Source organism: Ambystoma mexicanum, chromosome 8 (assembly GCF_040938575.1).
Source record: "Ambystoma mexicanum isolate Mex_15411 chromosome 8, UKY_AmexF1_1, whole genome shotgun sequence".
Lineage (NCBI taxonomy): Eukaryota > Metazoa > Chordata > Amphibia > Caudata > Ambystomatidae > Ambystoma > Ambystoma mexicanum.
In genome coordinates, this window is record NC_090929.1 from 152,291,137 (window position 1) to 152,317,958 (window position 26,822).

The window sequence follows — 26,822 nt, forward strand, 5'->3', positions numbered from 1 at the left end:
GTGTCAACAACCGACACCCAGCCACTGCTTGCTCCATTTCTTGTCTGAGTCCACCTGGACCCAATCTACCCAATCTACTAGTGGTCGTATCTGAGCGGCCCTGTTTTAATTCCAAATGCAAGCCAGCCCCTGCTCTATTGATGTGCAGTGTGTGCATCGGTTAACTCTACGTGTCCCCCCCTGCCCATAGAAAATGTATCATCAGTTGTTCCGATGTTTTTATGACTGAGTTGGGGATGGGGATTGTCTGGAAAAATATAAACACCTGGGCAACACATTCATTTTGATTATGATCCCTACATTCCTTTATAACCCCTGCCTTCACTTTCCCTCTCTCACTCTCGCCGCCCTCCTTGGGCCCTATTCCTTAAACTTCCTGAGGTGAAAAACCTTGGTGCCATCTTCGATTCCACTCTCTCCTTCTCTCCTAACATCACAGACCTTGCCAAGAAGGCCCACTACCAGCTGCACCTCCTCAGAGGTATTCTTCCTTTTCTTACTTTACCCCAGAAGCTCATCGTCTCCAGAGCCCTGGTTTTCTCTAGGCTGGACTACTGCAACAGCCTCTTTCTCAATCTGCCTTTTCGTTACTCTCCGCCCTATGCAGCTATTCCAGAACAGTACTACAAGACTTATCCTTGGCCTCAAGCCCAGGGACCATATCTCGCCAGCCCTGAAATCCCTCCACTGGCTCCCGGTGGTTGCAAGGATCAAGTTCAAGACCCTCTGCATCGTCCACAAGCCTAGGGCAGTGGCCTGCATTACATTCAACTCTCTTACAAAATACCTTCCTTCTCGAGCCTTTCACTCAGCTACCTCCAATTCGCTGAGGGTCAGATGCTTCTCCAGACAGAGTGGGGGAGGGGAGGTGTCTCTCCTCTGCAGGTACCTCCCCCTCTGGAATGGCCTCCCTGCCCCTCTCAAACTTGAGCGTGACCACCTAGCTACTCAAGACCTTCCTTTTATCCTCTGCTTTTCTCTCCCCCCCCCTGATGCACCGACTGATTGCTGGCTACCCCCAGAGTTTTGCTGGGCTCCAGGCTCCTCCAGGATCAGTCTCCCATGCACTGCTGCTGGGCCTACCGCACACTTCGGGGCTGTAGCTAACCTCTACAGCCTCCTGCCTCCTTGCACTTACCCAGAACCATGATGCCTGGGCGGCACTTACTTAGAGCACTGCTGCTCTGAGTGCACTTCCCCTCTCCCTATCCCTGGCACTTCCTCCTCTCCCTACTTTTTGCGCTGTCGCATCTGCACGATGTGAAGGACACAAGGCCTAGTAAGATTGTTTGTCTTGTCCTCCCTCTGTCTACCCACCCTGTCTTGTCCCACCTAGAAACACTTGTGTACAGAGATGTTATAAATGACATATCAGATTATATAAAGGGAGTATAGGTAGCAGCAAATATATTGGCTATTTTGGATGGGATTATCATTCCTAAACATTTTACCTGCTTGGTGGCCCATGGTGGCCCATGTATATGGACATTTTTGCCACAGTTCCTGTTTAAGATGTGGCGGGATATGAAGGCCTACAATCCCCAATTTACTTTCATTAATCTTGAAACCAGATAGTCGTCCAAAGACCTTGATCTCCAACTCTAGGGCAGTCAGCGCCTCCAGAGGATGTGTCACCGATACAATATCATCTGCAAACAGATTAATATTCTGCAGGATTCCCCCTAAAAGCAATGCCCGAAATGTCAATGTTATTACGTATATGGGCAGCCAGTGGCTCCATAACCAGAGCAAATAGGAGGGTGGATAGAGGACAACCCTGCCTCGTACCCCTCTTCAATTGGACCAGCTCGGTGAGCTCTCCATTCACCATAATACATGCTGTTGGTGATGCATAGTTTGATATGATCATATGCTGCATTTTCTACACCCAACATTTTTTTCTGCACACAAGGCCATTAACAGGGATGGGCTAGATTTCTACTTGTTTTATCCATGAGATGTAGGACCCGCCTCATATTATCCAGAGTTCCCCCTCCCCCATATAAACCCTGACTGGTCTGGGACCACTAAGAGACGAATGAATTTCTCCAGTCAGTGTGCTATAACCTTTCGGAAAATCTTATTCAGTAAGGCAATGGGCCTATAAGACGCACACAATCTGGAGTCTTGCTCGGGTTTGGGAATTAGAATCACCATTCCTTCACACATTGAGGGTGGGAGAGAGCCTCCCTCTCTAACTGCGTTGAAAAACTCTGCTAACTGTTTCGCCAACAGTTGACCCAGCACTTTATAAAAAGCGGCAGTTGGGCCATCTGGACCTGGCGCCTTGTTCAATTTAAGGGTTTTTATAGCTCTTGTGGTTTGATTGCTGCTTCCAGATACTCTGTTTGCAACAGTGAGACCCTGCATATCAACGGAATCTAGGTACGTTTTTGAGGGGACTTGGGGCTGGGTCTTCTGCCGAGTATAAAGCGGAACAGAAGTACCTAAACAACTCCTTTTTGGATTCATCTCCCCATTCCCTCTCTGATTGTCGGGAATCGCATGTATGTAGGCTTTGTTCTCTTGTTGTTTTCAACATTTTTGCTAGCACTTTTCCTGGGACACTTCCCTCTGCATAATAGTTCCTCTTCAGCCTCATTATCATGCTTTTGGCTGCAATTGTTCTGAGTATTCTTAGCTGACTTTGGGCCTTGGTCTGCTTAGTTTCAGCAAGCCCTCTGCTACGCTTAAGTGCTACTGCCTCTCCTATTATAAACCCCTGGCCACCGCTTTCAGCGTGTCCCAATGGTTCCCCACTGACGTTTCCCCCAGGCAGATGATCTTCAAATAATCCTGGCTGGTTCGCTTAATAATCCACTGCTGGCCCATCCCACATGGCTTTTGACTGTGTGCACCAGAGGCTAGGGTTTATACGCTGTCCCCATCCTTCAAATGTTTACGTCACCATGCTATGATCGGATAGATAAGGTCATTGGTTCTATTTCAACTGCCCTAACCTGATTCATACGGGAAGAAGGGACAAAAATATAATCGATATGGGAAGAGGAGTTCTGAACATGAAGTGTACGTAAAGCCGAATCCGATGGGTGCAAAGTACGGCAAGCGTCCACCAACGTGTGCTCACTCAGCACCCTCTTAATCTTATCTGACCCCGCTCGCATGCCCGAGTATGTGTTCCTAACTGATCTCTCCCTCTTACCGTTCATGACCAGGTTCATATATCTCATCACCATTAGGTCCCCTTCCGCCCAAGTGCTCATTGTTCGAATCAGGGTTAACATGAACGTTTCTTGAGCTGAATTGGGGGCATAGAAAGAGACTATCATATCCTTCTTCCCTTTTACCTCACCTCTCAGCTTTATATACCGTCCCTTTTACACTACCTCAGCTAGGGGCACATCTCACCTTATCAATAGTGCTACCCCCGCCCTCTTGGTGGTTGCTGAGGAGAAAAGCTGTGTGGGGTATTTCCTGTTATGCAGCTGGCATTGATACGCGCTAACAGGTGCGTCTCCTAAATAACAATTATATATTTATATTCAGTCGGTTGAGTTCTCTGTACAACTGGCATCGCTTGTTAGGGGTGTTTAGCCCCCTGACATTTCAGGTCCCTAGTTTCAATGCCATTTCAGGTCCGGCCTATTTATTTTTGTTAACCTAATTCCTGTGGCATCCCCCTCTTTTCCAGGGTACTGGTCTGCCCCCCTGTGGAGGTGGGCATGTAAGCGCTTTTCCGATTCCTTTACAATACTCTTTGTTGAGTGCCCTGTGTGTGTAACATCTCTTTGACCTGTGAGTGTACTAATTTCCACATTATGTCTTTCACCTGGTATGATCCCCTGGTTTGGAAGTGTAACGCACACCTACTGTTCAGATTTGTGTAAAAGCGGAGGGTTCCATCCCCTCCGTCCTTTATCATAGCACTGTACTCCCACGTAAACGTGATTAACATCCCCCTTCTGCTTCCATAACCAGCCTAAATACATGTACAACCTTACCCCTTCTTTCTCTCATCTCTGTCACCATGGTGCCACTTATGAGTGCATAGTTCCAGGCCTTAGTGTTCCCTTCTTCCCACTTCAACGGTCCAATCTCTCTTCTTCCCTGCCCGGGCCTCCGACCAAAGCTCCCTTCTCGGACCTCTCGCAACCGCGGTCGCTTCTCCCGTTCTATTTCCGTTCTCCACCTGGATCTTGAATAGCTTGTTCCAGGCTTCAGGCGTGAAGAGCGTGTGTAATTTCCCTCACATTGGAACTGTAACCTGTTAGGCAGAAACCTGTGCAGTTCCCTTAGGGACCACTGCAAAAAGTTTAAGACTACAGGAGTAAGCAGTAAACCCAATTGGTAGCAGTCTGCACCACCCAGATTTACCTGGTAGCTGTGGCTGAGCAGTCAGACTTCTCTCAAGAAGAGTTAGGCAGTATATAGAGTATACACAATAGGGCCAAAAATACAGTAGCACAAGCAAACACTGACTGGTATAAAAGTATATAATTATTTATTTAAAAACACTTGTAAAAATACACTGGCACTAATAAGTCAAGCAAGTTCAAACACAGTCACTATAAGTATATACACCTCCCTAGTTAATTATTCGACAAGTCTAGGTTAACACACCAGTTATTTAGCAAAACAGAGGTGAGCGCGTAACCGTAGATGGCACTCCCATAATTTGTTTAAAAAGGGAGAGAAAAAGCAGAATAGGAAAATAACACAGTACCAACACTTTTAAGAAACCGTCTACTGCAGAGCAAAAAGTTCATATGCCAGGCCCACTCTTGGAGAGAGCAAGGCGGAATGTGCCCAAGATCACACAGTGGAAATGCACTCAAAGTCTTTGCAGAAAAGTCAAAAGAGATTGGATCAAGTCAGGAAGGTAATGTTAGCAGGTCCGAGGTCACCCCAGGATAGAGAGTCAAGGATTTACGGGACACCTTGGACAGGCTGTTGCAAGGGAGACCAGGCGGGACACAGTACCTCAAATGGTGAGAAAGCTCCAGCGGGGGCAGTTGTTCCTGGCAGCGGGTGCGAGTCGGAGCTTCGTCCAGGGGAAGAGATGATCTCGACGTGGAGGAAAGCTGGAGGTCGTTGCACTGGTAGGGAAGAAACCAGCCGCGGAGTTTCCCAGTTAAAAGGTACAACCCTTTTATTCGCGGTAGTGGTGAAGTGTGGCTATCCGACCGCCGGGGTGCTTGGCATGGGCGATTCGACCACGAGACAATCCAGGAAGGCAAAAAAGGCAAACTGGTTGGTCCCACCAGCTCAAAGGGAAGAAGACTCTCCTGGAAGAAGATCTCCTCTGTCGTCGGGGAAGTGGTGAGTTCGTACAGAAGGGCTCCACCGGTGGTGTCGTCGTTGTAGATGGCTCAGCTTCTCCCCTCTTCGGATTCTTTAGGTCCTGTGGCGACTTCTGAAGTTCCAGTCCCCAAAGCCCTGCTTTTATGCAGCAAAACCCCCATTCATCAACCTAGCTGCCACGCAAACATGCTAAGTGGTGAGCCGGAGTGCGGCAAGAGTGTGACTTGAGTTGCCAAGGCAACTCAGTCCAGGGTGCCTAATCCCCCTTCCACACATCCTGTTGACCCCAGACAGAGTGGCACCATTTGGAGGGCTTCTGTGGAGAAGCCCGCCAAAAAGGGGAACAAAGGGCTCGACTTGGGTTAGAGTTTCAGAGGCGAACACAAATGCCATTTTAAAACGAGTCCTGGCAAAAAGACTCAACCGGGGAATAAATATTAAATAAATAACCTGGCGGTATCTTTAACATTGCACCAAAAAGTGGTGCGTTTAAAATGAATGGGAAAATCCCATAGGAAATATTCCGGTGGAATATTTCGCATGGTATCCACTGCCACCAGCCAGAAACTCGACAAGGGGGGGACGGGACAGTGCCCCCTTGGAAAACAGATCCAGGGGCAATCGAATTACCCCTACCAGTACTTTCACAATATGATTGTTTGTACTGGTTCTGTTCACAATTTGAGACTAGTAAAGCCAATGGTGACTTTACATGCCCTGGGAGACAGTAGTCAATCCCAGGGTATGGAGTCTATGTTTGGGGGTCACTATGACACCCCTGTGTTACTGCACTGAGGGTGCTGTGTAACACACATACCAAAAACACATGAAGCCCTATGGAGTAAAAGACCCCATAGCCCATAAAACACATTACATAGTCAAAGGACATCCTCAAAACATGCCTAAGAGTGGGAGAAAAAGAGTCTCACTCTTAACAGGAGAAAAAAATAAACCCCAAAAATCCAGCAAAGCTGCTGGGGGACTGACTAGGTTTGGGAAATTAGCCTTAACAGAGAATTCTCCCTAACATAACCCAAAAGGGTATGTCCATTTGTATTTAACATTCCTTTTCCCCAACTCCTCGACCACTGGCCTCATTGTCCGTCTCTTCGCTAAAGTGGGCTGGGAGACGTCCTGGAATATTTGTACCCTGTAGGTCCGAGATTCGATATAGCCTGCTTTTCTTGCTTCTCCCAGTATCAATTCCTTTACCTTAAAGTCATGCAGTTTTGGCACGATATCCCTTGGGGGTCGATCCTTATATATTCTAATCGGGCACACTGTGTGCATGGCAGCCTGGGAATGTTGCGCTATTAGCTCTTCAAATAGCTGCTGTCTGCAGGCCTCGTTGTTCCCTTCTTCTACACCTTCCCTCAGAAAGCGAACCCAGTGATTATCCATCTGGGCCCTGTTTTCGAGGTCATTGCATTTAGACTTCAAATACTCATTGGCCTCTTCCAGCTCTGTAATTGCTTCCCCTGTCGTTATCATCTTCAATTCCAGATCCGCCAGTGCCCTTTTCGTTATGATCTACCCTTTCGCCCAGAGAAGCTGTGTCCTTTTTGTGGTCGCCAGTGGAAGCCCACGCTTTTCTCCATATCTCCGAGTGCAATTCGTTTTTTATGTCTGCTTCAGTGCGTCAAGGGATTTCAACAGAAAGTCGGCTATGTGTGAGGGGGCCTCAGAGGGCTCTCTCCTCCCTACCCTTCTCAGCCCCCAACATGGTGAACTGCTTTGCGTGGTTTTCAGGAATGCCTGGATGCTTGCTTCTTTCTGCTGGCGTGAGGGGTTCTACGGCTTTGGCATATCCCCTCGACTCCCCTGTTGGATACAGGACGATCCTGTGCCGTGCCAGTCCCTTGTAGTCACTGGTGGGGTCCCCCACTTCTTGGGGTACTTTCCAGTGGCCCCCCTCTGCCTCTCAAATTTGTTGGGCGGCTGAAGTGTGACCCTCCTCCCCTCTGCCTCTCAGGGCTGTCGGCTGTTTGGGGTGTGATCAGGTATGGCTCCTCCGGCTATAGTGTGGTGTACATTAATTATTGGTAACCCGGTGTGCCTGGACTCTTCCTTTCCTTGCTGGCCTCCTTCAGAACCGTGGGCTGCTCCCTCCTCCTCTCGCACTTCCATCCCTAGATTGTGGGCTTAATCAGCCTCCCAGGGGGGGCCCCACTCAGTTGCTCACTGCCTCCGATATGTTCCGCGAGCGATGGGTCTCCTTCTCACCTCTGCCACCTACCCCTCTAACCTGGGGCACAGGCCGCCTCCTAGCGCTGCTTACATTCACTGCGCCCGCTGCAGATAACAGCAGACTACATTATCTGTTGGGTGCCAGACCTCCACTGGGCTTGCGCTCGCTAACTCGCTGGTGCTCTCCCCGCACTGCTTTCTGTGGCCCTCAGCGAGCCTCTGCTTTCTCCTGTGGTGCGGGTCGGGTACTCGAGGTGCTCAAGGACCCTAAGACAGAAGGCTGCTTGCACCCAGATAGCCGCCCCCTCCACAGCTCCTCCGTCTCACAGCTCTCATTGCCTCGACCGCGGATCAGCGAGGGAGGCCTCCTCTGAGTCAACTTCACTGCTGCCCGCTCAAGTCTGCTCTCGGGTCGTTAAAGACTCCCGGCACCACCACACTCTGTGCCTCAACACTGGGAGGATGTTCGGTGGTCTGGGGTACCTGCGTCTGACATCTTTTAGCCAACTATAAGAGTGGATTATAGGCACCCGACCAGTTATGTAGCCATCTTTGCCCACCTCCCTCAGTACTTTTGACCTCTCAAGTGGTTATTGGCAGATTGCCATGACTGGGGCGATGCCAAGGAGAAAACAGCATTTTCTACCCCAGAAGGCTTTTACAAGTTTAAGGTCATACCATTTGTTTATGTTTATGTTTATTGAAATTATATAGCACTTTAAGCCAAAGCGCTTTACAATATAACAACAGGTACAAAAGTGAGAGAAGGAACAAGTTACTTACCTGTAACTGTTGTTCTCCAGCATGGGTCTGGCATGGATTCACATGCTCATGAATATTCCCCGTCGTCAGGCTGGGAATCCTCGGTAAAGAAAAAACCAGTATCAGTTTCGTTTCTGATCTGTCTTTCGTAGTAATAACCAATCACTGGTCTCTGCGTCATACTGACCACAGCCAATGACTGCCCTCTACCTAAGCCCCGCCTCTGGCAGCCATCTTCAGATTTGGAAGCACGTGAAGTGGCAGTATGACCAAGTGAAGAGCCGCAGAGGGGTAGGCGGGAGGGTTCGCATGTGAATCCATGCCAGACCCATGCTGGAGAACAACAGTTACAGGTAAGTAACTTGTTCCTTCTCCAGCATGGGGTCTGGCATGGATTCACATGCTCATGAATAAAGAATACATAGCAGTACACACATGCACAACCACGGGAGGTGGCAAAGGCTCAACATTAAGCATCACATCAACTCAACATCAAGCATCTTACCTCCTCACCAGGCTCACCTCAGGCGAACAGGTTGCGCAGCACTGCTTGGCCGACCCTGGACTCCTCCCTGGAATCCCGGTCGACGCAGTAGAATTTCGTGAAGGTGTGCGTCGACCTCCACGTAGCAGCCCTGCATATGTCCAGCAGGGGCACACCAGATAGGAACGCCGTGGTAGCTGCGATCGCTCTGGTGGAATGGGCTCTCGGACGGCCAGGCAGCGGTCGGTTTGCCAACCGGTGACAGCACATGATACAGCCGGAGAGCCATCTGGAGATGGAAGCCTTCGAGAGAGCCTTCCCCTGATTGACAGGTCCAAAGTTCACAAAGAGTTGTGACGTCTTCCGAAAACCCTTCGTGCGGTCCACGTAGAACTTCAGCGCTCTAGCTACATCCAGCAAGTGCAAAGTCCTCTCAGCCGGCGACGAAGGCGACGGGAAGAACACAGGTAACACCAAGGGTTCGTTGAGATGGAAGTCCGACGGTACCTTGGGCATGAAGGAGGGGTGCGTCCTGAGCACCACCCTCATGTCGTGGAAAGTCAAGTACGGGGCCTTGCAGGAAAAGGCCTGGATCTCTCCCACTCGTCGTGCGGAGGTGATGGCCACAAGAAAAGCTGTTTTCCACGATAGAAACTTCAACGGGGCCGAGTGCAGAGGCTCGAACGGAGGTCCCATGAGCTTGGTCAGCACCACGTTGAGCTCCCACGCCGGGGCCGGAGCCTTCACCGGCGGGAACGATCTGAACAGTCCCTTCATGAACTCTTTCACCAGACGATGAGACCACAAGGACGTCCGCCCCGTGGTTCTGGTGTATCGGGAGATCGCAGCAAGATGAATCTTGATGGACGCGTGTGCCAGACCAGCTTTGGCCAGCGTCAGCAGGTACGGCAGTACTTGGGGAGCCGTAATCCGTAGAGGGTTAATCTTCTGTGCGCGGCACCAGACAGAGAACCTCTTCCATTTGTGTCCGTAGCATTTAAGAGTCGAGGACGCCCTGGCCTTTGCAAGAACCTCTCTGCAATCGGCCGGTATGTCGTATCCTCCAAACTCTAGCGCTGCAGGAGCCAGGCCTGCAAGTTCAGCGACTTCGGGTCGTGGTGGAGGATGGCGCCTCCTTCCCTGGAGAGTAGATCCGCGTCCGCCGGCAGCTTGATCGGCGGGGACGTTGACAAGTCCAGCAAGTCCGGGAACCATATCTGCCTCGGCCACGCAGGTGCGACGAGGATCATCCTGCACCGTGACCTCTTGAGCTGGTTGATGAGCCGGATTAGCAGGGGCAAAGGAGGGAACGCGTAGAGGAACAGGCCCTCCCAGGGGAACGAGAAAGCATCGCCCATGCTCCTCGTCTGGGGAAACCTGCTGGCGAACCTCCGGCACTTGGTGTTCGTCGCCGTCGCGAACAGGTCGATCTGGGGTGTGCCCCACCGTCGGAAGAGGCGATCCACCAGATCCTGCCGTAGTTCCCACTCGTGGCACGAGCGCAGCTCCCTGCTGAGTGAGTCGGCGATGGTGTTTTTTATCCCTGCCAGATGAAACGGCACCAGAAAAATCCCTTGGGCGACGGCCCAATGCCACAGGTCCTGCGCCTCCTTGGACAGCGCTGGGGACCTGGTTCCGCCCTGTTTCCTGATGTAAAACATGGTGGTGGTGTTGTCGGTGAAGATTCTCACCACCTTGCCCCTGAGGGACGGAAGGAAGGACCTGAGGGCCCAAAACACTGCACGGAGCTCCAGGATGTTGATATGCAGGGACTTCTCCGTCGGGAGCCAGAGTCCCCTTGCGTGCAGATTTTCGGTGTGCGCTCCCCACCCTTCCAGGGAGGCATCCGTGGTCACAGTCTCCTGGTGGGCTGGGGCCTGGAAGTCCATGCCCGCCGTCAGATGCGCGCGGGTGCCCCACCACCGTATAGCTCGTCGGAAGCTCTCGTCGAGCTTGATCCTTTCCTCGAAGCTGCCCGTCGTCTGGATCCAGCGCGCATCCAGGAATTCTTGCAACGGGCGCATCCGGAGCCTGCACATGGGAATGAGGTAGATGCAGGAAGACATCATCCCGAGGAGGGACTTGATGGACCTCACTTTGGCCGCGTCGGCCACCAACATCCGTTGCACCTTGCCCAAGATGGTCCTGGTCCTCTCCTCCGACGGGGAGGCCAGAAGGGACACCGTGTCGAGCCTCGCTCCCAGAAACAGTGCGACTTGCGCGGGCACCAGGTGGGATTTGGCGTAGTTCACGGAGAATCCCAGGTCCGTGAGGAGTTGGACGGTCCTTGCCGTGTGGACCACGGCGAGCTCCCTCGTCTTGGCGCGGATGAGCCAGTCGTCCAGGTAGGGGTAGACGTGAATCCCCTCGCGGCGCAGCTGCGCCGCCACCGGTGCGAGGCACTTGGTGAATACCCTGGGTGCCGACCGTAGTCCGAAGGGAAGGGCTTTGAACTGGTAATGACGCCCTTGGACCACGAACCTGAGGAATTTCCGGTGCCCCTTTAGGATGGGAATGTGGAAGTAGGCATCCTCCAAATCCAACGACGATAGGAAGTCTCCTTCCTCCAGCTGACCGAGGACGTGCTGGAGGGTGACCATCCGGAACTTCTGCGCCTTGATGAACTTGTTCAGACGTCGCAGGTCTAGGATGGGGCGCCATCCTCCCGTCTTCTTCTTCACGAGGAAGTATCTCGAGTAGACTCCGGAGCCCCGAAGCCTCTTTGGGACGAGTTCGATGGCGCCCTTCCTGAGCATCGCCTTTACCTCCAGGAGAAGTTGAGGGGCGTGAAGTTCTTTCCTGGCCACGGGGGGGACGCGCGGGCACCTTCTTTGAAACTCGAGCGCGTGGCCCCGGGCCAGGGCGTCCAGCACCCATCGGTCGGTGGAGATGGACTCCCACACGCTGACGAAGCCACCAGCCGGCCTCCCACCGGGGTGCTTCGGTGGGGGCCCGACCCCACGGCCGGTTCAATCCTGCTTGGACGCGGCCTTGCCGCCTTGACCTCCTTGGCGACGACGGCGGGGTCCGCTAGACTTGCCTCGTCCTCTGTAGGCCTCTTGCGACGACGAGCGGGCCGCTTGACGGTAGGAAGCGAAACCGCCGCCGGAACCTTTGGAGGCGCCCTTGCCTCCGCTGCTCCGAAAGGGCGTCCGTCGTTGCTGCAGAACTCCAAGGGCCCGGGCCGTCTCAGTATCCGCCTTGATGGCCTGCAGGGAATCGTCCACCGTCTTCCCAAACAGATTGTTCCCGTCGAAGGGCATGTCCAGGACTCTGGTCTGGACGTCCTGCCGGAAGTCCGTAGCTTTGAGCCATCCACGACGTCGAAGGCAAACGCCGTTGCCCAGCTGGCGGAACCCAGTGTCGGCGATGTCCGTCGCCACGGTGATGGCGTGGTCCGAGGCCACCTCACCTTCCTGCAGGATCTCCAGGGCCTCCGCCCTCTTGTCGTCCGGCAGAAAATCCAGCAGGGGAGCTATCTTGTACCAGAGCTCCCTGTCGTAGCGAGCCACGATAGCCAAGGCGTTGGCCGCTTTAATCGTCGTCGCTGCCGACGAGATGACTCTACGTCCCATAGCATCCAATTTCCTTCCCTCGCCGTCCGGCGGGGAAGTCGATGTGGAGGCCGCAGCCCCCCCGCTTTCTTCCTGGCCGCCGCGGAGACGACGGAATCCGGGGTAGGCTGCGCCCGGAGGCACAGGGGGGCCGTGTCCGGGACCCGGTACTTTTTCTCGTACCGGTCTCTTCTAGCTGGCGTCGTGGAAGGGTTCTTGAGGAGGGAAAGGCCCTCATCCCAAATGTCGTCCAACAGAGGCACTGCGAGGACCGTCTTCCTCTTGGCCTCGCGCCGCTGATAAAGGAAGCCTTCCTTTTTCTTCTCCTCAGGGCAGAGTTGGAAAAGCTCGTAAGCCCTGGAGATCATGGAGTCGAAAGATCCGATCTCGTCGGGCGGAGAAGCCCTGGCGGGAGGCGACGACGGAAAATCCTCGTCGTATGCCTCGTCGTCCGTACCCGTCGCTGCCGTGTCAGTCCCCGTATCATCCCCTCGGGTGGACGGGGAGGAGGGCTGGACGGGGCGCGACGGTTGAAAAGGAGGTGGTGGATGGATCCTTCTTTTCTTGGTAGGGGGGACACCAGAAGGTCCCGGTTCTGGATCCCCCGACGGGAGAGGTTCCTCCGTCGGTAACGGTAGCCTCGTCCTTATCTCGGAGCATAAGGACTGTATGGCCAACAAAATGGCCGCCGAGTTGTCTTGCGGCGCTGGCAGAGGGGAATCCGACGGGCGAGCAGGGGCCCCGTCGGTATCCTCGACGATGTCGTCGTCGTCACCTGCGTCGGGGTCCATTCCGACGGGCTGGCCTTCTTCCACGTCTAGGCCGTGGCTTAAGACCTCGATCAGCTCCTCTTCTGAGGGTGAGGCCGAATCTACGACGACGCCCTGCCCCCCCTTCTTCTTCCCCACGGAGGGTTTCACGGGGGTCCTATCGATGGGCACAAAAGAAGACTCCCTCCGAGGAGGCAGGGAGATTCTGGGCCCCGAGGTCGCCACCACTGGTGTAGCCTCCACAGGCTGAGCCAGGGCCGCCGCGACCGTTTCGATAGAGGGCTTGGTCGGATGGATCAAGGCCTTCACCACCTTAGGTGCGCTCACCGCATTATCCTTGAGGGAGGGGGCACTGCCACGCTCCTCCTCTGCCTTAGAGCTCGACCAGGGCCTCTCCAGGAGCTTTGCCGGGTGCTCGGCCTTCCTCTTACCCGACCCAGAGCGTTGGCTCGTGGTTGATGGTGCCGGGGAGGGTGCGCCCTGCCTGGCGCCCGTAGAGCCCGACCGTTCGGCGCTCCCGGTGCCAGCGGACTCGCGGTGCTTAGCCTTATGTTGGGCCCCCGTCGCCGGGGCGCCCTCAAAGGTCTTAGAAGACAGCTCGGATTTCTTCTTCTTCTCGCCAGACGGGCTCTTACCCTCCAGCCAGTTGGCGAGACGTTGATGGCGGTCCTTCATGGTCCGTTCCGACATGTTGCCGCAAAACGCACAGTCCTTCTCCACGTGCGTCTTGTCCTCATGAAGGCAGTAAAGGCAGAAAGAGTGTTCGTCCTCCTTAAAGACGTTCTGCAGCTGGCATCCAGGGCAGACCCTGAACAGCTTTCCGGGCGTCGAGCTTCCCTTCTCCTGGGCCATCTCCGAGACCGGGCCTGAGAAGCTTCTGGAGTCCTCCGAAGTGTAGCTCAACGAAATCTTCACCCTTGAGGGGCACAGACGAATCCGACACGGGTCCCCGTTGATCGGATGTAGGATCGGTGGAGCTTGAGGCTCTTTTGACCGAAAGAATCGAAGTTTTTTGTGAAAAAGCGCGAAAAATAGCACTAACGCTCGAGAGCAATAGCACGAGGATCCCAACACATGAACGTGCGGTAAAAATCTGAAGATGGCTGCCAGAGGCGGGGCTTAGGTAGAGGGCAGTCATTGGCTGTGGTCAGTATGACGCAGAGACCAGTGATTGGTTATTACTACGAAAGACAGATCAGAAACGAAACTGATACTGGTTTTTTCTTTACCGAGGATTCCCAGCCTGACGACGGGGAATATTCATGAGCATGTGAATCCATGCCAGACCCCATGCTGGAGAAGCATATTAACAAACATGAACAGGTCATTAAAACAATAAGTATAACTATTTACAAGGGGGGGGAGATGGCGGGGGGAGGGTAGAGGAGGGGGTAGGTGAAGGGAGTAACGGTGTAGGATTTGTGGTAGGGGAAGGGTGAGGGAAGAGGGAGGGGAAGGGAAAGGGGGGAGTGATCTGGTGTCCTCATTGCCCTTAAGTAGTATCTGTTACCAATTTAAGGTCAGAGGGGAAGGAGAGAGGATGGGGGGAGCAGAGGATTTGGATTGAAGAATGCACATGCCACTTTTTGAGAATTGTAAATCATGTTCTGAAGGGGTTAGAGAACTTCTGCATGGCATACTTGGATGACATTGCAATGTTCAGCCCTACCTGGGAAGAACATATTAACCACCTGGAACAAGTGTTGCAGGCCCTTCAACAGGCCAATCTCACCTTCAAAGCAAGCAAGAGCCCAATTGGTCAGAGTCAAGTGGTCTACCTTAGACATGATGTAGGAGGAGGTGAGATCAAGCCCTTACCCAGCAAAGTACAAGCTGCACAGGACTGGGCCATGCCTACTTCTCAAACTCAAGTAAGAGCCTTTTTTAGGACTTACAGGATATAACAGGAACTTCATTGAAAACTATGGGATAATAGCTTCTCCTCTGTATACTGTGTCCTCTCCCAAGTACCCTAAAAAGTCAAGTGGAATGAGGGCTGAAAAAGCATTTCAGAGAAACATGCCCTCTGCAAGGCTGCAGTGCCGAGAGCTCCAGATTATACTCAGGCCTTCTTAGTCCAGACAGATGCTTCCAACACAGGGACAGGAGTAGTCTTGAGTCAATTTGATAGCAAAGGCAGGTAGCACCCCATCTGCTTTATTAGTCGGAAACTAAAAGATAGGGAAACCAGGTGGGCCACAATTGAACGTGAGTGTTTTTCTATTTTATGGGCCTTGAAGGAGCTCAGGCCATACCTCTTATGGAACTACTTTCAGGATTCAAACTGATCACCAAGCCGAAGGTGGTTGATGCAGATGAAAGGAAAAAACCCAAAATTGCTGAGGTAGTCCATTAGCCTTCAAGGCTTTGATTTCACTATTGAGCACATGTCAGGTACCCAACATAAGTCTCTCCAGAAAGTATGACCGACTGGACCAAGAGATTCATCCAGGAGTGGATTAGAGCCTTGTGCCCCTTAATCTGGGGGGCGGGGGGGAGACGAGTGTTAGGGAGATGTATCATTGTTATGCTTCATCCCCTATCTTAGTGAGACCCCCCCAGCACTTATTGCTAGACTTCGGGACCTTTTTCTTTCTATCCAGAATGAGGGGAGCTTTTTTCTGTTATTCATTCTTATTTACTTGGGCCTTTGGAACTCTGTTCTCTGTATTTTACCTTTACTATGGGGTCTGCTTTCCTCCATATCTCTTTAAAGGCATCTGTGTGTAACATTACAGCACACAGCACCTTATGTGCAGCGTTGCTGGGAACCCTTTCGGTTCTCCTTTGAGATTATTTCTTTATCCTTACTAACTACAGTTCTTAAGGATAGAGGGATACTTTGTATCCTTACTATAACTTTATAGTATGAAGGATTAGCACACACCACCTTATGTGGAGTTCTAAGGGGATACGTAGTATCCCCCTCTTCTCTCTGCTCCTGTGACCTTTTAGTCACATAGACAACTCTATAGTTATGGCTGGTGGCAGTGGACGTGTTCTACCAACTATTATGCTATTTTTTACCACAGACTGTATTCACTGTCTCGGTTGTGCACAATAGGGTCACCTATTTTCTAACATGGTGGCTCCTTTCTTTTTCGCCATTTCTGTCGTGGTTGTTCTTTGTTAATCCTTCTTCTACAGTTCTGGGAGGAGGAGGTCTGTGTGTGTTTGTTTTGCCTTTGGTGGGAACCCTTAAGTGTCCCCACCTAGCCTCCGGTGTGTCTGGGTAGACAGGAAGTGGGGGAGGAGTCATTCACTCCACTAACCGTTGTCTGCCAGATTGCCTGAATGCAACCAGTTCCCACTGAGGGGCTGGCTCTCCTGATTGGACGGCCACCCGCCCTTTTCTGTAAAATGCTGAGAGAGATTGCAGAGGAGTGTGAGATGCCCCCTGGTTCAGCACTTTATAAATGGCAAAATAAATAAAATAAATAAAAAGGTGATGTTGCTGAGGTGAAAGGCAAGTTGACCACTGAAACTAAAGTAACCGAAGCTGAAGACGCCCAGAGACTCCTGCAGGCCTTTCTCATCACCGCAAAGCGACCACTGCTGTCCTGACCCCATTTCGTACTCAACAGAAGAGCTCGGAAGAGGATGACTCCTGCCTTTTGGCTGGTGGGACCAACCAGCACTGAGATACTACGAATTGAGCCATCTCCTGAGGTGCTGTGACTTTCCAGAGCTGTAGACCGCGAATACCAGGTGACCTCTGTCCTATTTTCAGAGCAGTCTAAATCTTTGCTGAGCTCCAGGTGAACCTCTAGATACACGCTCAGACTCATCTAAAGTCACCTCACCAGAGTGCAGGACTCCAGAAACGAAGATCGACCGGGTCAAACCATACTGTGTTGGTGCAGACAGAAAGGCGCCAAAACCGCAGACTGAACATAGAGACTGAAGAAATCCATGCCAACGGTCCTCTCTCGAGACTGCTGCTGAGACATCTCATTCAGAGTCCTTCCTTTTGTCACCAGACCGAGGAATCAGGAGACCGGGTCTGTCGCTGCTGCACAGAGGAGAATCCAACTACGAGCATTACTGCTAACCTAAGGTGTTGTGGGGTGAAAGATATAAAATTTACCTTGAACCGAGAAGTCACTCCAGAGTGACTGAAGTGCGTGGAAGAGGCATCCAAAGTGCCCACTCAACCTCTGACCCAAGCAGCCAGCCTGTGTCCCTTTAGTGAGTCCTTTTGCATAGTCCCTCTCATTGTGTTATTTCTACAAGTTAATTTTCCTAGAGAATAAAAGTATCCTGAGGAACTTTTGCTGTTTTGCTGCTTCTTAAGACTTTGGATACACTCCTACACTGATTTTTTTTTATATAGTTAGGGATTGGACCTTTAAAGCGTTAGTTTGTCAGAAAAGTTTCTCTAAAACATTCTCTGCTGCAGTGTGATTAACCGACCCGCTTCCTTCCTAAAAGACTTTCTTATGGGGTTTTGCTAACTAAATACAATTACTGTATATCTTTGTCTTAATGCAAGTGCGTGGTAGTACCGATAATATGGTAGAACTGTCATTAGTGTCAACCTCTGTATCAATTGTACCGCGAGAAACTACCACTGAAGCAATGACCTTTGAAAAGTATTATTAAGAATTCCTATGTGCGTTGCTTAAGTGAATTATGTATCTACCTTCCTTGTGTAAATATAATAAATGTATATTATAATATAACCGTTTATGTGTAAGTGTTTCTTTGGATTATTGTATTTACTGGGTTCATTGTACTTAACTAAAGCTCACATCTCACCTCAAGTGGACTTTAGGAAAACTCCCCTAACACGGATCCCTGCTCAGAGACTCCCCTGCCTTTAAGTCTCCCAAACCCTAAGTGCCACAGTTAAGTGGCACATCTGAAGGTATCATGTCTTCGATGAGACATTGGATTAGGACTCGTAAAGGTGCTAAAAGTAAAACCAGTCATGGAAAAAGCAATATGTTCAGGAATCTCACACCAAATGATCGCTTACGACTTTCAACCTCACATACAAACTATTTTGCCCATCTTGCTAGGAACAGCAGAGCGATCCTCAGCGCCTCAAGCACGTGATCGTTCTTTTTCACTACAACACCTATCCCTTTAAGTTACAGATTGAGGCAGTGTAAAATGTCAACTGACATGCAATACTAACTCCAAGTACATAGAGATGTGATCACCTTCAGTACAGTCGAAGACCACCTCATGAATATTCATATCAGGTTACCCCCTTTTCGGGGTGGAGAAGCTAAGGAGATCCCCAATGATGAAACACCACCATGTCACAATAATGTATGAAGAGCATGGGAACAACAAGCCTTTCGTCAACTCAAACAAGTGTTTATGGATCTATATCTGCAAACACTAACGAGATTGCACACTCGTTCAATAAACTGTTTGGTTCCTCACAATGCTCATTATCTCTTCCATTTGTATCTTGAACAAACCTGGATCATTGGGTCATTCCTGGTCAAGGTTAAGAAAGCACATTCAAGGACCCCAACGTACAGAGAGACGAAATGATTGGTCATAAAATGTTGTGTATCGGCAACATTTGTAATCCTTATCCCATATTAGCAGCCTGTCAGCACTCAATGTAAACAGTTATTCATTCTGTACCTGAAGCAACTTCTCCAAGTTGGTCCGTTGGGCTTTCAACATCTCGCTCAATGCTGTAACACGCTTGTCACCTTTCCTCCTCTCTGAAACCAGCTGCTCTTGCAAGCGACTCAGGTCCGCCTTTGAAGCGTCCAACTCTTTTTGCAGGGTCAATAACTCTTCTGTCTTTTCTTGCATTTGCTGATCTTTTGCCGACAACAGATGCCCTGAAATTTAAATGGTGGTATCCTTAAATGAGAAGCTCATCTTTTCGGTAGGGTAACTATGGAAATAGAGCAGCAAGGGAATGCCTCCAAAGGGTGACTCTCTGGGGACTTCTAATTATTCACTGGATAATTCCATACATTTGTGTGCATGAGAATAAATTTTCGAGGGGGAGTTTAATCATTTTGCAGCACCACTGTATTTACAAATGCACATAAGTACACCAATTTCCAAAATATCTGTGGACTCAACTTAAAATATTGTAACATTTCAAACAAAAAAAAGAAAAAGATTGCAAACAATGCAATCCGAGGATAGCTATAGATGGATTGCAGGCCAAACGATATATTCATTTTCAAAATTGATAAAGCAGCCAGTTATCTGTATAGTGATGTTAGGGAGATTTGTACACAGCTCTCTGGTGAGGGATGTACAGCCATCTAACATAATTGTGAAATAGTCATTTCAACCAAAAAAGATACCAGACCTTTAAGTGGTAACAATGGCAGAGCAGTCAGCCTTAACTCAACGGAGAAAGAAAGGCTGCTAGTTCGCTTTGGTTAGTCCACCCAGTTAACCAAAGAAAACGATTTACAGACAAATATACACTTTATTAAAGTAACACACAATCTCAATAAGGTCAAAGAAAGTTATTTCGTTAGATATAATGAAACCGGTGTAATTTTGTTGTGCGTCATAAGGCTTGGGAAATAATGTGAGATATTTTCCTGCCACTTTAGCCTATGTCTATGTGTATAATGGTTTTGATACAAAGTATAGTTGGTTGCAGTGTGTCTGCGTTGGGTATGTCTTTCTAAAGTCCAACTGGAGTAGACTTTATAAGACTTTGGTTTTAGGGCCCCAACTTCTAATGTAGGCATGTACTATCCAAGTTGGTAGAGTGGCAGAGCAGCCAGGCTTATCTTAGGAGGAGGAATGTGAGCAGTAGATCCCTACAGAGAAATCAGAACATACATAGACCCAAGGAAACGCTCACTTAAAGTTAAATCCAAAATACTTATTTTATATACACAAGCAATTCTAAAAATGTGCTAACTGCTAATAACATTCAATATACAATTGGATAATTGAAAAAGGGAAAATGAAGCAGGTGAGTAAACTTTCCATGTACTTTTCAGATCTACATATGGAGTACAACAGTCAAGGTCAGTAAAAGCACTTATTTGTATCAACAGTGCAATATTCAGTTTAAGGGAAAGTAAAGTTTAGAAAGAACACAGCTTGCAACTGGTAACAATGTAACACTTTCAAAAGGGAGGTTTAGGAAATCTGTTCCCCAACTAGAAAGGAGTTCAGACTGTGGAGGAACAAGCACTGCCCAAGCCAGTAGGTTGAAGAAGATGGCCTTTTGGCGAACCAGCAATGCCACAATCAAATAGAAAGGACCAGTTATGATGGCAATCCTCTGAGCACAGTTAAGTAACCAGTCAGTAGTTATTTTAAAAAGCACAGGAGCTCATGGAAAGTCTTCCCGTAGTAGCTGAGGCTGCAAGACCTGGGCAATGGAGTAAAGCAAAGGAGCACCGAAAATGGCCTAAGGTAAGTGTAACCCAAGCCCCACAGAACCTGGAGGGTGAAGTTGAAGATTCAGCTGGACGCCTTCCCAATGAAGTGTTGCAGACACGGTTTCCTGCTCTTTGGTCGTGGTGATGAAAGGGGGGACCTTGGATATGCTCCTGCAGCAGCAATTGAGAGAAGGGCTCGCCAGCAAAGTATTCAGCTCACTCCCAAGGTGGTTTGTGATTTTGGAGCATTTTTCTTAGCGCCAACAGGGAACGGATATCGCCGGTCAGAATCTCCTTCGTTTCTCGGTCCTGAACTCTGGTGAGGGGACTTTGGAGTGAGAACTCCTGCTTCTGAAGGCCCAGAAGGATGCCTGCAAAGTTTCAGAGAGATTCGTTCATTGCAAGATGATGCACTTCGAGATGGTCCAGGTAACGGGGTCAGGACAGCAGCAGGGCTTCACTGGTACTTCGACAGTTGTTGAAGGTGCTACAGGCATCTCTGCTCCTCTTCTGCTTCGGATTTCCAGTTCCACTGGTCGACTCAGTCTGTGGTCCAAAAATTCTCGCCTTTTATGCTGGAACCCATTCATTCACTCCTATGGAGTTGTCAATCACCTGGGGGTTGGCTGTCCTGCTCAAACTGGTTTCAGCCAGGCACACCAACATACAAAAGGCCAGAAAAGCTTTGGGACCCTCCCTCACTTCCTGCCTTCCCAGACACGCTGCAGCCTTGGCTAGCTTCACAAAAGAAGCCCGCCAAATACAAAACTAAAAAAAGGACCCATCCCACATGGAATGGTAGAAGAGCCAAGAAGGAACTTAAAATGAAAAATGGCGGAAAACGAAGACAGGGGTCATTTTGAGAAAATTGTCACCCAATGGTGCTGTACTGCAGCTGAGAAATCAGCCTGCAAGTAACTGGCACACAGATGGTAGGAAAAGATATCCACTGCCATCAGCCATTTCAGTGTGTTAGTTACTGTTATTGTTATTTTGCATTTATATAGCGCCTTATATACCATTGGTATGGTCTGAAGGCGCTGGTCGGTTGAACGCCCTTGGGAATCGAAGTTCAGATCAGTAGAGAGAGTTAAAAGGTGCCTGTGAGTACCGGGTATGTGTGCAGCTCGTGCGGTATCAGTTTAATAGCTGCTTCTTAGCGGTAGGTGTGGTGGTTGAGCGATCAGGAGTATGTGTTTGTTCTGGCAGGATTTATCCAGACCAGATGTGGCTGCATTAGGCCTGAGGAGAACGCCTGGCTGGGGGGTGTGTAACCAGCAGTGTTTACTTAGAATGATGTGGAGTGAGTGGTGGATATTGGTATGAGAACAGTTATACCGAATGGTGTCATAGTATCTCTGTGTTCTAGTTGAGTGGTGATGTAAAGGAGAGAGTAAGCGTGGTGGTGTGATATGATGGGTTGTATGGTCTTTCAAACGTTCTCTGCATTCCAAACCATACTATATACGTCACACAATTCTATGCGCTCCAGTCCGTTCCATGCGCTCCTATCCACTCCATGCATCCCAGTCTGCTCCATACACTCTGGTCCGTTCCACGCACTCATGCATTCCGGCTCGCCCCTCGCACTCGAGTCCGCTCGGTGCGCTCCAGTCGGCCCCACGCAGGCACTCCTGTCTGTCCCACGCAGGCACTCCTGTCTGTCCCACGCAGGCACTCCTGTCTGCTCCACGCATGCACTTCTAGAAAGTTACAGGAGCAGTGGGAAAGGAGTTACAATGTAAACCCAGCAGCCCACACAAATTGGTGTGTGCTGATCCCACAAAAGAAAAGTTAAGATAAACATTACCTTACTACTCTTGAGAATATTTGTTCTCATGAGAAAAATAAAATAAAAGGGAAGTCCAAGGGACTCCCCAGCAACACTGCACATAGGATGCGGTGTGCTGCAAAAATCAATTACAGATGCCAGTATTGAAACACACAGAGGAATGCATGGCTCCATTAAAGTAAAAAGAAAACACAAAAGCAGTAAAATAAAGTTCCCAGTCAGAGCAAAAGAATGAGTGAGTGGGAAAAAGTTCCACTCACTCAGGGCAATAGATCAAAAATCCCTGTTTACAGTAAAAAGGGCTGGGTGCCTCTCAGGTTGAGGGGAATTGGCACATAAACTGAAAAGTCTCCCTAACAGTCTACTTATAATATTGTTTTGACTTTATTTGTAGTTCACATATCTTAATGCAGCTGTCTTTTCAGAATAAACATACTTGTAATACTTATCTGCACCTGTTGCTTGACATTCATTGTGTATGTGATCTGTAATTTACACAAGCTTCCTCTGATCCCAAGTCGCAGGTGCTTAGTTCCACTGCCAGTGAGTTTGGTTAAACCTGGTGGAAGCCAGACTGTCCCCACTAAGTTTGGTCTCCCAGAACCCTATATCAATAGTGGCTCTGAAAAAAACCTCATAACCGGACCAGATCACTATATCTGAAACCCCAGCTTTATGCAACTTATTGGAACAGAGAAACCAATAGAGTTAAACCAAAGATTCTCCCTGAGCCCACCAAGTTCCATTCAATTTCTTGTGGTTAACACATTTTTTAAAACCACTAAACAGGCTTCCCTTATTGCACACAGCCCACAGCCAGGTCAGAAGAAGCAGGAAGCAACAGCAAGGAAGATGTCAATATTAAACACGCCTTACTGGCTTTTGTTAGTGACTCCTCCAGGGCTGAGCACCATTTCTCTTCCTTCTGATGCTTTATGACCCGTTCCTCCAAAGTTTCAACTTTTCCCATCACCTGCTCCAGCATGCCTTGCTTGCTTTGCAGCTCCCACTCCAATACATGTTTCTGATCTTTCAATTTAGTTGCAGATTCTTCAAACCTTTGTTCTTCACACTCAACATCCCTTCTGATTTGATGAAGAAACTAAGTAAAAAAATGTAATATTTAGCAGAGCTTCAAAAACAAATACACGATACTGCCACAATACAGGATAGCATTTGCAATATGAATACGTGCCAGACAAAGTCATCAAAATACTAAAGTCTAAGTTTCATGCATACAAGGGGGATCGTTACTTTGTGGTTTAATTTTTTTAAGCGACTACGAATGTCGGTGTTCATAAACTGGAGAAGCATTCAAAATATTCAAATTGGCAATCCTCTATTGGTAAAATAATGAACTATTGGAGAATGGTGTTGGAAATTGCGCCAAGCTCCTCTTCTAGAAGGATCCTTTAAAGGGAGGAAAAGGTAAAGGGGAATAAGACTTTGAATTCTCATTTCTCTTCACTGGTGAGACTTTCACAATAAGAATCAGCTGGCTGTGCCTGTGGTATTAGGGAGTAGAACAATCTTGTCACTAATCATGGATACCTACTCACTTCACAGACATCACTAAAAATCACACAGATTAATGAGCACTTTTAGACACCTCCTCCATGATTAGAGTTTATAGTGGTTACATTACCTACTCTGTGTCCAGGAACTCAGATGAACCATTGGATCAAGCTCTCCACTAACCAAGTGAGCTAGAATATATTGCAGGTCTAGGTATACACAAATGATTTCTACCTGGTAAGCCTTGTTGCCCTCATTCTGTGGCACAGACCGCCATGTGAATTCATTTGAGCGGGGCATATGTTTTTATTAGAAGAAAAAAAAGAAAAGAAGTTTACATTTTGCATTTCTGCTGTTACGCTTTAGAAGAAAACGCAGCCGCATGTTTTGGAAAGCACATGTGTTGATGCTCGTGTTTTCTGGCCATCATTCAGCTGTGTGTGCTTCCTGATCTGCACAATATGTGAGCCTTGCCCAGCATTGCATTGCCCGCAACCCCTCACCAAGATGGCTGTGTGATCTGTACTCTCAGCCTTGTTGCCTGACCTGAGCCCCTGTCCATTGGCTACCTCAGAATCATCCTCCAATCAGTAGGACTGGGAGGCGGCCTATTGTTCCAAAGCCCACTTCTAAGGCCCCTGTCTGCTCTCTGTCCGCTACCAGGACGCTACATGATACCTCAACCTGACACTCTCTGGGGCTGCTAGCTCACTCAGCAATGAAACTGGACTACCAAGACTCTATTACTTCTCTCTCTATGGGTTAGTTCCCTCCTTCTGCTTACCCTTTCTTTTTCCTTCTTGGTCCTTCACTCTCCCCTCTGCCATATCCAACTGGTCTCCCTGTTATGCTCTCTAATGCTTCTCGTTCCAGGACTCACCTCTAACTCATACCTCATTTATTTTATGTATGAGGCCTTAGCAATTACCTTTGAACGTCAAATTTGGGTGTGTTTTTGGGAAGTCAAATTTGGGTGCGTTTTTTGGAAGTCAAGTTTGGGTGCGTTTTTCATTTAACTTTGGCCCTAAATTGTAACCTGCTAGCCCAGTGACAGTTCAATACCACTGTACTTGCATATTTCTCCTACTGCCTCCTGCCTCTTCCTGCCCATGGTGTTATCTGTTTCTCCCATCTACTCCAACTGCTTCTCTATCAATTATCCTTCCCTTCTCACTAAGTCTGGTAAGAAGAAATTTAAAAAGGATATCCTGGCCTCCAACCCAGGTCTCCCCATTGCTGATACCTATTCCAGTGCCAGACAAACCCTCACTGACATCCTCTTTGTTGTTCCTTCGCCAGATCTCTGCACCCCTCATATGATCTCTGTGTTCTGTCCTGTCTCCTCCTCTCCCATTAATTTTGGCACCCGCTGGGTAGTCCTTATGGATTCCTTTGACTCCTCCAAAGTCATCATTAATGGCTACCTAAATGGCACTGTCATGGTGCAAGGCCCTCAGGCCAATCTCCTCCTCTTTGATAGGTGGTTCCCTCGCCTCATCAACTTTCTCTCATCTCCAGCTGACCCCTACTCTCCTCCCTTGGCTACCTCACCCTCTTTTCCTTCCTCCTCTGCCCTACCTCAAGATCCCTCCACACCTCCGCAGGGCGCACCTGTGATTTGCACCCCTCCCCAGAAGGTCTTTAAGGCTGGCATCTTTCTTCATCTTGCCACTCAACACTCGCTCTGCTGTCAAACACTCCTCTGACATCTGCCACCTCCTTGAAGAACTGGGCCTTGATGTCCTCGGTCTTACCGGGACATGGTTCACGGCCAGCTCTGTCAAGAGCTTTGACACTCTCCTCCCTGAAGGCTACAAGATCCTCTCCATCCCCAGATAAATCTGGCCCTCAGGGGGTGTAGCCCTTATCTTCCCTGAGTGGATTGCTGCCTCTATCCTCTCCACTCAGATGTACTCCTCTTTTGAATGCCTTGTCTGCAGGCTCTCTCTCCTAACCATTCTCTTACTGTTGCTACTCTCTACCGGCCCCCTGGTCAAATCACCTCTTTTCTCTCAGAGTGGGCAGACCTCTCCTCCTCCCTTCTGGCCTCAACCACTAACTCCTCCTCCTTGGTGACCTCAACATCCATCTGGATTCTCCCTGTTGCGCATCTTTGCTTTTTCAGGGCCTGTCAGGGACATCAGAGGTCAAGTGGGTAAGACTGGGCATGGCTCTTGTGTTGGTGGGGCTAGTGGTACTTTAAAGCAGGTGGGGAGTGACTTTGGGAACAAAGGAAAAAGGTTGTCAGTTTTCCTTAATCTCTTTCCTCAGAAATCTTTTTAGCACAGTGCTCAAAATGGAGGATTGGGCTTGAACCCAGGCCAAGATGGAGGTTCTGTGGGTTCCAATTCAGAATGTTAAGTGCTGATTGTCTTTGCTTCCCATTCTCAACTGCCTTTCATCACTTTCACTTTGAGTAGCAGTCAAGTTTTCTAATAGCTCCCACAGAAATAACCCTTTTGAACTTTACAAGCCAGAAGATTCAAGTAAGCAGAGGAAGGAGCTTCAATCAACTATTTCTGGTGGGAGTGCAACTTTTAGACAGGCACAGTGAAATTATTATTATTCAGCCAAGTTAAAAAACTAAACTGCAAGTAGAGTAATTGCACAGCTAGTTTATTGGAACTACTTTGGAGAGAAGCAAACTGATAATACATTCTTTAAACCTGAAGGAAGTTCGGTTTTAGGTTAGGAGAGTAAGCTGTTATTGAGACATAGGAAAGACTGTTTTTGATTCCTTTTTGGCGCTGCGTAGGATGTGCGCATTTGCAGCAAGTTTCTGAAGGAGAAGACAGTCATCTGAAGACTCCGTTCTCTTCTGTTATCGTAAATAAGTTAAAGGTTTTGGAAAGCCAAAAAATTATAGTGAAAATAAATCCATTTGAATGTTAAAGTTTCTTCATTTGTACTCGTGCTGGTAAATCACATGCGCGAGCATGAACGAGTGAGGAGAAGCTGACCGCGCTACGCAGCACCTCAGCAGGGCTGCCTGCGCTATTAATCGTAAGAATTTCAAAGAACAGTTTATTTCTTTTGGACTTGAGTAATCAAAAGAAGACTTGCCCGAAATTCAGTTCAATGAAGTTTGTTCGCTCGCAGAATTGTTTCTAAAAGGCTGGTAACTCAAACTCTTGTGCGCGCGTGCGTCCAACGTTGAACGGC

General features: G+C 49.2%; 1 protein-coding gene across 4 annotated transcripts in view; it reads right to left on the reverse strand.

Moving 5' to 3' along the window:
* Window positions 1–26,822, reverse strand: part of CNTRL (centriolin) — a 1,220,196-nt gene that overhangs the window by 175,774 nt on the left and 1,017,600 nt on the right. For all 4 annotated transcript variants that reach the window (XM_069609523.1, XM_069609522.1, XM_069609524.1 and 1 more), the window contains 2 exons: window positions 23,022–23,247; window positions 18,624–18,829 (listed from right to left, as the gene is read on the reverse strand). In XM_069609523.1, coding sequence (XP_069465624.1) covers window positions 18,624–18,829; window positions 23,022–23,247 — 432 coding nt within the window. The remainder of the gene's footprint in view (window positions 1–18,623; window positions 18,830–23,021; window positions 23,248–26,822) is intronic.